General features: G+C 41.6%; 1 protein-coding gene across 1 annotated transcript in view; it reads left to right on the forward strand.

Moving 5' to 3' along the window:
- Positions 1 to 11,482, forward strand: part of LOC145413129 (BAI1-associated protein 3-like) — a 332,548-nt gene that overhangs the window by 271,775 nt on the left and 49,291 nt on the right. Inside the window, exons 8-10 of the mRNA XM_080282847.1 lie at positions 5,971 to 6,126; positions 9,427 to 9,471; positions 10,051 to 10,210. Of these exons, the coding sequence (XP_080138973.1) occupies positions 5,971 to 6,126; positions 9,427 to 9,471; positions 10,051 to 10,210 (361 nt within the window). The remainder of the gene's footprint in view (positions 1 to 5,970; positions 6,127 to 9,426; positions 9,472 to 10,050; positions 10,211 to 11,482) is intronic.

Raw genomic sequence — 11,482 nt, forward strand, 5'->3', positions numbered from 1 at the left:
TTTTTGGCACAGATAACCTTACGTGGCCACACACACACACACACACACACACACACACACAGTTACGTAAGAAGTAAATGCTGTAAATTTTCACACATTTTTAGCACACATAACCTTACGTAACACACACACACACACACACACACACACACACACACACACACACACACACACACACACACACACACACGCACCGTTACGTAAGAAAGTAAGTGCAGGTCCACCCAACCGTGAAGTTCCGGGCAAACTGGAAAATGGTGCAAGGAAACAGCTTATTTTTAAATGATGCTATTTTTTTGTATTTTTTTTTATTATTTAAGTTTTTAATTGATCATCATCATCATCGTCATTATTATTATTATTATTATAATTATTATTATTATTATTATTATTATAATTATTACTATTAGCATCATCATCATCACCATCATCATCATTATTACTACTACTACTACCACTCCACACCCACTGAACCCAGCAAGTGCAAACAGTTGGGTGTGTGACAGTACTCCTCTGAACCAAGCTCTGGCATCCTTCTCTTTCAATTTCCTTCAATAACGTACAGTATCCCTCACCCACAAATACTGCCACTCCATCACAACATATGTACAGATGCACTGAGGAATATCGCTCCACTTTTTGGCTGAAGAATTACGAAGCTCTTACACCGTCTTCTGAAAACTCTGTTGGGTGTCGAAAATAGCATCACTAAGGTTCAAAAGCCATCGTTCACTATCTTGCTATTTATCGCAAGGCCGCAATAGTACTCGTATTTAACTCAAAGGACTTCACACGCCTATATCCATTCGTCAAGCATAATATCTCCTTATCATTCCTCCAGCGGTCTTTTTTAATGCAAATGAGAAAGAACTTAAGCCTAGAATCCTGTAAGATTGGTCCAAGAAAGATAAACACACACACACACACACACACACACACACACACACACACACACACACACACAATTATTCGAACATCAGGAGACAAAAACCAGTCGCCCTTAACAATATAAACTGCCAAGTCTGCGGATTTCCCTTTAATAATTCATGTTGGGTTTGGAGCGAAGGTGCTGAGGGTAGAGTATGTGTGTGTCGTATTCCAAATGGCTGTGGATTTTCGCAGTGCCCGTTCCTCAACGATTTATTAAGCATTTCACACCTTCGTATTCTCTAGTAGTTATTTTTGCTCAGCATCACTACTCTCGACATAGTTTGCCTCAGTAACATAAATGAGAATAAAAAGGTGTAAAGTACAGAATAAATCGCTAAGGATGAGGCGTGACGAAATTCCTCAAGTGAGCTAGAAATACGTGACCATTAGGGGTTGTGGTGAGCGCTTGTAGTCTCTGATATAACACCCTCAGACCCCACCCTTAATACTTCTCTGTGCTCGCCTACACTCGGGGACGGAATTTCGCCTAATATTTCACCTGTTCTGCTTCTCAGTTTACCTCTACTGACTAATACTGGTGAGCTGAGAAAGACCTGGTATGCATCTCTGCCTAATATTTCTCTTCTGCTTCTCATTCTACCTCTGCTGACTACTACTGCTGAGCTGAGAAACACTTGGTATGCTTCTCTGCCTAATATTTCACTTCTGCTTCTCACACTCGTCTAGCTTAATATTCCTAAGATGAGAGAAAATTGGTGTGTTTCTCTGCCTAATATTTCACTTCTGCTTCTCATTTTCCTCTACTAGCTTAATATTCCTAAGATGAGAGAAGCTTGGCGTGTTTCTCTGTCTAAAATTTCACTTCTAGTTCTCACTTTCCTCTACTAGCTTAATATTCCTAAGATGTGAGAGACTTGCTATGTGTCTCTGCCCATAGATGATTTTCTGAGAAAGACTTAGTATGTTTCTCCACCGATACATGATTTTCTCGGATATGATGCGTCAGGGAGGAAAGTGAAGGACATGTAAGTGTGAAGTAGACGCAGTGGAACAGGAGGCGAATTTTTGACCCTGAGAGCACAGTCCATGACCAATACGCTGCCAGACGCTTCTAAAAACGCCTTCAGTTCGATGACGTCTTTTTAAGTGTTTTCTTGCCACTACCAGACGACTTATTCAGATCAAGAGAGAGATATAGTAATGAAGATACATGAAGAAAAAACCATTAATTTCTTCGGCAACGAGAAGTCCTCCATGAGTGAATAAATCGTCTCTCTCTCTCTCTCTCTCTAAAAAAAAAAGTCATTGTATTGAAGATGTTAAAATCCTCCACCACGTTCATGTCTTTTCTTGCTACCTCCAGACCATTTTATTCAACCAAGGAGAGACCTATCATGCTGAAGATGTATAGCCAACCTCTAGTGTATGAAAAGTCTCTCCTCTCCTGCAAAATAAGTCGCCTAAGGATGGCAGAGAATTTAAAAGACATCATCCTAACGAAAAAGTTATAAAAAAGAAAAGAAAACAGTAGGTGCATCAAGTACAGTAAGCCTGCATGTTCCAGCTAAGTACACAAAAGTTGATTATATAACCATTCAGCTCGTGCTGCTTGCTTTCTCTTGGCGATTTTATTCAGCTTAGGATAGGCTTTTTAAACCAGAAGGGTTAGATACAAGCTTTATAAACACCTTAAATACGAGAGGTCTTTCCTGTCTTTCCCAAGTTGAATCAAATTGCCTGACAGCATCGAGAATGAGCTGAAATGTACGTCACCCGGCTTCGAGGGGTACAACCACCACCGTCACCCTTCACCTGCTAAGTATTAAGTATCCATGCATGTTCTAGCTAAGTATCTAGAAACGTTACGCTTATGTGGCACTTGGAACGGAAGCGACGAATATACCAACTCAGGACTTTAACTTTTGTCGTTTGTTCCCATCATTGCTAAGTCTCGGTTTTATTTATTATTATTATTTATTATATTTCATTGATATCTAAAAGAAGCAGATAAATAAACCCTTCAAACTTCCATCTTCTACCCGGCATGTTCCTCACTTCCGTTCCAAGGGCTTCATGTACCAATACCGTCGACATCCTTGCCTATCAACACTTACCCTCTACTGCAGTTGTGTATTTCACTAATCCTTAACCTCACACCAGCAACCTTGTTCTGTCTACCCTACAAGAGAGAAAAAAGCGAAACGGAAAAAAACATGGACCTCCCGCCATCTTTCCAACTCTACTTACAACATATTTTCTTTAACCCAACACTACTCTCTAAACGTACCATCCATTTACTTCTTAACTTTTAACACACTGACTTAGTTTTAAACATTCTACCTCCAGACGATTTTTACAATTTTTATTCACTCTACGGGGAACTCTTCTGGCGACGGGGTTAATCAAGGCTCAAATTAATCCCTCCAACCTGAAAAGGGGTTTCCTGAGATGAACTAAATCGTCTGGAAATAGGAAGATTGATATACCAAATACGTCATAGCCCCTTCTCCCTAACTTCCTAAGCCCCACTTCTGCCGTAGCTCTAAAGGAGTCTCTCCCGCTTCTCCCCTGCCGTCTGGCGTAGGACTAACAACCCAGCAGCGGCGTTTAAAATTCCCCCTGTATATGAATATTGTAGTGTAGAGGCAAGCTTCACCTCCCTCTTCCCCTCTCGGCTTCTCCTCATAGCTCTAGAGTTGGGCCTTTACGAGGTGACGAAGTAGGCAATGTGCAGTATATAAACATTTAGATATTTAAGTAGACAAGTGTGCAGTATTTAAATAGTTAGAAATTTATGTAGACAAGTGTGCAGTTTTTGATTACTTAATTCTTTCTGTAGCTCTTTGTACGATATTTTTTAAAAGTAAAAATTGAGTAATGAAAAATGTATAGAATTTTATGTGGCTGAGAAATGAGTTTGATTAATTAGACATTTTCATACGCAGGTATATAATATTAGTGAAATGTGTAGTATAAAAATTTTTACTTTTATATAGAAGTCTTCAGTATAAAATATTTCATTATTTTTATATTTAATGTGCAGCAGAAAATATTAAACGAAGTAGTTTACCAAAATATTTAACATACTAACGCCATGAAGTTACGATGCAAATATAATTAGGATTTTATGTAGGTCAGAGTGCATCAGAAAAATAATTTCATAAACATAGCCTAGTTTCCTGAAAAATGTATTATGAACATGTTTAATACGGCTTTCTATTTGTAGTATCATTAGCTCGTCATCATTATAATTGCACTAGGTCATAATTCCCACTCCAGCATCATGCCATATATCTGTTCACTCATTATCACTGTAATTACAGATAATATCGCTCATCAGTTATCTCTCCTGGTGATATTAACTGCAGCACGACTACAGCACAGACTGTTCCTTCAGCTGACACACAATAAATAACATATCAATTTATCCTTTTTCTTTTATCACATTCTCGTCCAATTTCAGAACCGTAATTTACTAACCTATCTATCTTCTCCTCGGCTATAGTCCTGAAGTCTATTTTTTCCCCTTTCTTTCCACGGCTACACAGTACTGGAGCTATTTTTGCCTCTGACCTTTTTCACGATCTTTTTTCCTGCTTTTTCCGAGATTCAGACACTACCGATAACAGATTTTTTATTTTCATCCTCCCGACTTTTGCTCTACCCTTTCCTCATCCTATATATTCCTGAGGTGTTTCTTTTCTTTCTTTCTTAACTGTAGACCCCCACTCCCCACATCCATCAACTTCCCTTTCCATTATATTTTACTCCAACATTCTCTTCTCCCTCTTCGTATTTCTTTCCATGACTATTTTCACCCTTCTCTATTTACATTTTTCAGCTTCTCTCTACCTTTACTTACCCTATACCTGTCCAGCAGCCTTCACCCTCTGACTGCCTAGCATTTCTCCCTACCGAATAAAGTCCAGAAAATAGATTAGCCACAAATTTTTCTCCCACCGCAATGAAAGTGGTGGAGAGATTAATTTACCTCTCTAACTGGAATAGAGTACTAGAATTATCCTGACCATGAGAGGGTTGATGGTGACGGTATTAACACCCTCACGCTCCTATAACCCGCTCCCAGACGAGAACAACTTCTAGCGTGAAGTGGAAGAGAGGAACACAATTTCTGGCGTGAAGTGGAAGAGAGGAACACAATTTCTGGCCTGAAGTGGAAGAGAGGAACACAATTTCTGGCGTGGAGTGGAAGAGAAGAACACAATTTCTGGCGTGAAGTGGAAGAGAGGAACACAATTTCTGGCGTGAAGTGGAAGAGAGGAACATAATTTCTGGTGTGAAGTGGAAGAGAGGAACACAATTTCTGGCGTGAAGTGGAAGAGATGAACATAATATCTGGAGTAAAGTGGAAGGGGAACACAATTTCTGGCCTGAAGTGGAAGAGAGGAATACAATTTATGGCGTGAAGTGGAAGAGAGGAACACAATTTCTGGCGTGAAGTGGAAGAGAGGAACACAATTTCTGGCGTGAAGTAGAAGAGAGGAACACAATTTCTGGAGTAAGGTGGGAGAGAAGAGCAATATTTCTGGCGTAAGATGGAAGAGAGGAACGAAGTTTATGGAGCAAGAGAATAACATCAGCAAGGGAGAGGGTGAAGCTGTACTCTGCTGGTATTTTCTCCCCTTCACCCTCACCCATTAACCTTCCATTAGTCAGTGCTTCCATACACTTACCTCTCCCCTCTCACACCATTACCATAATCCTGTGTCGAGTTTTATGTACTAACCAATCTTCGCCTTCCATTTTCCTGTCCCTTTCCCCTCAGGCACGTACCCTCTCTCTCTCACCCACTCTGTCTCTCTGTCTGTCTGTCTGTCTCTCTCTCTCTCTCTCTCTCTCTCTCTCTCCTCTCCTTTACACGTTCATTTCCTTATTGCCACTATCTCAGCCGTTCCTCTTCTTCATCTCTCTCTCCCTCTCTCTCTCTCTCTCTCTCTCTCTCTCTCTCCTTTACACGTTCATTTCCTTATTGCCACTATCTCTGCCGTTCCAGTCCTCTTCTTCATCTCTCTCTCTCTCGCTCAACCCCCCACTGAACCCCCGCTTTACCCCCCACAGTTTCCGCCTCAGCTTCAAAAGGAAACCCACGGAACCCAAGAAGGAGAGAGTGGAGCATCGAGACTCCCTGAGCAACGCCATCCCAGCCAAGATCATTCGGGCAACATCGGTCAAGCCACATACGCTCAACCCCAGATGGAACGAGAAGTTTAGGCTGTGAGTTCAAGGTTCAAAAGTATGAGTTCAAGGTTCAAAAGTGTGAGTTCGAGGTTCAAGTGTGAGTTCGAGGTTCAAAGGTATGAGTTCAAGGTTCAAAAATATGAGTTCGAGGTTCAAAAATATGAGTTCGAGGTTCAAAAGTATGAGTTCCAGGTTCAAAAGTATGAGTTCCAGGTTCAAAAGTATGAGAACGAGGTTAAAAGTATGAGTTAAAAGTTCAAAAATATGAGTTCAGGGTTCAAAAGTATGAGTTAAAAGTTTAAAAATATGAGTTCAAGGTTCAAAAGTATGAGTTTGAGGTTCAAAAATATGAGTTCGAGGTTCAGAAGTATGAATTCAAGGTTCACAAATATGAGTTCAAGGTTCAAAAGTATGCGTTCGAGGTTCAGAATTAGGAGTCCTTGCTTCTAGGTTTCAGAGTTTGAGTTCAATGTTCAAGATTCAATATTGTGAGTTCAAGGTTCAAAATTATGAGTTCGAGGTTCAAAATTGAGGTCAATGTTCAAAATTATGAGTTCAAGTTCAAAATTACGAGTTCAAGGTTCAAAATTACGAGTTCAAGGTTCAAAATTATGAGTTCAAGGCTCAAAATTATGAGTTCAAGGTTCAAAATTATGAGTTCAAGGTTCAAAATTATGAGTTCAAGGTCAAAATTATGAATTCAAGGTTCAAAATCACGAGTTTAAGATTCAGGACTAAAATAATATAACTTTCGTGTTTTTGGGTTCATGTTTCCAAGTTTCAGTGTTTCGTTTTTCATTTTCCAGGTTTCAGTCTCCGGGGGTTTCAGGATTCGTGTTCTAGGTTTCGTGGTTCCAGATTTGGGGGTTCATGATTCCAGGCTTTAATCTTAGGGTTCAGGTTTCAAGTTCCAGATTCAGGTTTCAGGTTCCAAATTCTGAGAGGTTGGAGGAAAGAAGTGAAATAAAACCTGGAGAGTCTTTGGTTAGCTGTCATTTTGTTTTTCTTTTTTTTTTTCTTTTTTAGGCATTAAGGGACTTGTGTTGATGTTATTTAAGTCTTCTCTGCTAAGGTCAGTATATAAAAAAAAATACTGTATTAGTTAAATGTCTCCGTATAATTACCTGTCTCTCTATTACTCTGTCTAATATCTTTCGCGTTTCTGTTTATATTAAGTACCTTGTCTTTCTACCTGACCCTCTATCTATCAATTTACCTACCTGTTTTATCCATCTACCTGTCTGTAAGTCTGTATGTTTGTCTTTGTTCGCCTAATCCATATAATCATATCTAATAATGTATACTATTCGAAAATAAATGCTTTCCTTCTTTCCTTCCTCTCTTCCTTCAACCCTTCATACTTTTTCCAACCCCTCTTTTCCAGGATTCTACACTCATTCCATTAGCCTACATTCTTATTCTTATTCTCTCTAATCTTCCACATACCCTCCCCCCCCACTCTCATCTCATCTCTTCTTTCCTCCTTTCAAAGTCTTCTCCTGTCTTCTTCATTCTCTGTCTTTTCATATTCAGTTTTCTCTCTTCCTCTCTCTTTTCATCCTTTCCCTTCACTTCTCTACTGTCTATCTCCTCTTTTTTTCCACTAACATCTCTTTTCCACACCTCTTTATTCCTCTCCTTTTTTCCACGCTTCTCCTCTCCTTACCTCATCAATTGTTTTAATCGTTTATTTCTCCTCTCCTCCCCTCCTCTTTTCCCCCTCCCCTCTCCTCTCCTCTTTTTCCCCGCTCCCCTCACCTCTCCTCTCTTTACCATCCTTCCCTCTCTTCTCCTATCCTCTTTTTTCTCTTATCTTTCCCCTCCTCTCCTCTCCTCTCTTCTTTTCTCCTCTCCTCTCCTCCCCTCCCTTCCTCCTGGCTGTATCTCTCCAGAGGCACTTAAGACTCATTTCCAGATGCCATTTTCACTCCTATTCAACTTAATCGCGCCTTCCCTGGATACACACACACACACACACACACACACACACACACACACACACACACACACACACACACATACACTTCAGCTGCTTCTCTTGCTTTCCTTCTTTTCCCATCTACTGCATTATTATTATTATTATTATTATTATTATTATTATTATTATTATTATTATTATTACCATCATCATTATCATTATAATATTATCATTATTATTATTATTATTATTATTATTATTATTATTATTGTTATTATTATTATTATTATTATTATTATTATTATTACTATTATTATTATTATTATTATTATTATTATTATTAATATTATTATTATTATAGTTACAATTGTTATCATCATCATCGCTCACTCTCTCTCTCTCTCTCTCTCTCTCTCTAAATTGCCACCACCACCACTGAGACTACCACTTCACCTCTCAAACTCTCCACCACCTACGACCTGAGATAAGCCTCTTACTCTCTAAAACTCTCTAATACTCTCTAAAACTCGACTCTTGGAAGGAAGAGAGCTTAAGGAGATCGAGAGGGAGAGGTCATAACACAAACTTGGGAAAAATTTTAAGTTACCCCTTTGTAGAAAATGGGATGGGTCATGAAGAAAATGGGTGATGGATGGATGAATAGATAGACAGATAGACAGATAGATAGATATAAAGACTGACGGATACACACACTCAGACAAACACACAGATAGACAAATATAAACAGACAGACATATACAGGAGAGAGAGAGAGAGAGAGAGAGAGAGAGAGAGAGAGAGAGAGAGAGAGAGAGAGAGAGAGAGAGATGGAACTAATGATCTCCTACTTTTCCAAAAACCCAAGAGAAAGATTCTGACTCGTAAAAGTGAGAGTGTGTTACAGAATACATTAGGGGAGAGAGAGAGAGAGAGAGAGAGAGAGAGAGAGAGAGAGAGAGAAACACCTTCCATTCACCTCCCCTATTTTATCCATCCCTCATAAACCATTGCTCGTATTACCATGGATTTTGGACGGCCCATGAGAACTGTCACTTTTCCTCTCTTCATTTTCTCCCCACCACCTCTACATTTCCTCCCTCTCTCCTCTCAGTTCGTTTCTCCTTTTCCTCCCCTCTCCCAGTTCTCCTCCTCTCCTTCTTTTCCTCCCTCATCTCCCTGTCTCCCTCTCCTCCCTTCCTCTGCAACGTGATCTCCCTCTCCTCCTCTTCTTCCTCTCTCCATTCCCTCTCTTCCTTTTCTCTCGCTTCACTTTTGATTCCCCTCTCCTCCTCTTCTTCTTCCTCTCTCCTCTCCCTCTCTCCCTCTTCTTCCTATCCTCCCTCCTCTCCCTCTCCTATTCTTCCTCTCTCTCCCTCTCCTCTCCCGATCATATAGTCACCTCCACTTTCTCCCCACAGAGACATCGATGACATTAACTACGACATTCTTCACCTCGATATATGGTAAGTACTGAGAGAGAGAGAGAGAGAGAGAGACAGAGAGAGAGAGAGAGAGAGAGAGAGAGAATGAATGCATAAATTTTCCCCATAAAAAACTAATGCCATTCTCTTCCCTTCCCTCTCCCTTCCTCCCTATCCCCTCTACTCTGTTTCCTATTTTCCTACCCATTCCTTCCCCATACCATCCCATCCCTCACACCCACACCTCACCAAAACCTGCTACTGTTCTCTCCCCATATCCCATCACATTCCATCCCTTCCTCATTCTCTTCTTTCCTTCCCTATTCCGACCATCACCTTCCATTCCCAATTTCTTCCCCACATTCCTCTCCCTCCCATCCCATCACATCCCATCCCTTCCCATTCCCTTCTTTCCTTTCCTGTTCCCACCATAACCCTCCCTTCCTCATTCCTTCCCCAAATTCCTCACTCGCTATCCCATCCCATCCCTCTCTTATTTCTACCCTTTCTCATCCCATCTCTGTATTACTCCCACCCTATCCCATCCCATCCTTACCCCCACTCACCACATCCCTCTCTCACTCCCTCTTTCCCACCCCTTCTCACTCCCCCTCCACACAGGGATCACGACGACGAATCAAGTGTGTTTGACGTGGTAAGCAAGCTGAACGAGGTGAAGGGGGTGAAGGGGCTGGGACGGTTTTTCAAGCAAATCGCCCAGTCGGCCAGGGCGGGGGGCGGACAGGACGATTTCTTGGGCTGCGTCAACATTCCACTCTCGGTAAGGCTATGTTGGGGGCTTTGTTTGGGGGAGGGCTATGTTGGGGGCTTTGTTTGGGGGAGGGCTATGTTGGGGATTTTGTTTGGGGGAGGGCTATGTTGGGGGTTTTGTTTGGGGGAGAGCTATGTTGGAGGGCTTTGTTTGGGGTAGGGCTATGTTGGAGGGCTTTGTTTGGGGTAGGGCTATGTTGGAGGGCTTTGTTTGGGGGGGGCTATGTTGGGGGCTCTGAGGGAGGGCTATGTTGGGGATTTTGTTTGGGGAGGGCTATGTTGGGGGCTTTGTTTGGGGGAGGGCTATGTTGGGGGACTTGGCTTTGGGGATGGTAATGTTGGGGGGGCTTTGTTTTGGGGGTGCTATATTGGAAGTGCTGTGTTAAGGTGCTGGATTTGGGATGCTATATGAAGGGTGCTATGTTGGAAGTCCCGTGTTTGAGGCGCTAGATTTGACACGCTATATTAGGCTTGCTATGCTGGAAGTGTTATGTTGGGGTGCTTTGTTAGAGGAAGACTATGTTGGAAGTGCTATGTCTGGATACTAACTTTGGGATAAGGGGTGCTATGTTGGAAGTGCTGTATCTGGGTGCTAGATTTAGGATGCTATAATAGGGGTTCTGTGTTGGAAGTGCTGTTTGGGGCGCTAGATGTGGGGTCCTATACAGGGTGTTTTTGTTGAAGACGGTGCGACTCTAACACGAAAAGTGAAGCGAATGTATGAAGAAAATCCCTCTCTTCCCCTCACCCCTCCTCTCCATCCCTCTGCTTCACTCTCTCTCTCTCTCTCTCTCTCTCTCTCTATGCCTAAACATCAATGGGAAAAAAACTTCTCCTGGGAAACGGTATTTATTTCGAGATCATCGTTGAGAGAGAGAGAGAGAGAGAGAGAGAGAGAGAGAGAGAGAGAGAGAGAGAGAATAAAACTGAAAAACACATAGAAAACGTCAACAAGCATCAGTGTCCAGGGCAAACTAAGGTAAATTCCCGTGAAGCTATAAAGACGCCTTGTAATACTCCCTCTGGGCTGCTTCCTGGGGTTTTATGAGGCGCTAACTCTTACTCTTCTTCCTCTATACTTAACCCTTTCACCCCGAGCGCGTCTCTCTCTCTCTCTCTCTCTCTCTCACCGAATATCGCATCCATCCCCGTGTTTCTTTCTCTGAATATCGCATCCATTCCCGTGTATCTCTCTCTCTCTCTCTCTCTCTCTCTCTCTCTCTCTCTCTCTCTCTATCAACACACGATTTTATTTTCCTTAGGGGAGACACAATGAGGAAAT

The sequence above is a fragment of the Coenobita brevimanus genome, chromosome 95 (genome assembly GCF_032717465.1).
Source record: "Coenobita brevimanus isolate Jiangsu-jjx chromosome 95, ASM3271746v2, whole genome shotgun sequence".
Classification (NCBI taxonomy): domain Eukaryota; kingdom Metazoa; phylum Arthropoda; class Malacostraca; order Decapoda; family Coenobitidae; genus Coenobita; species Coenobita brevimanus.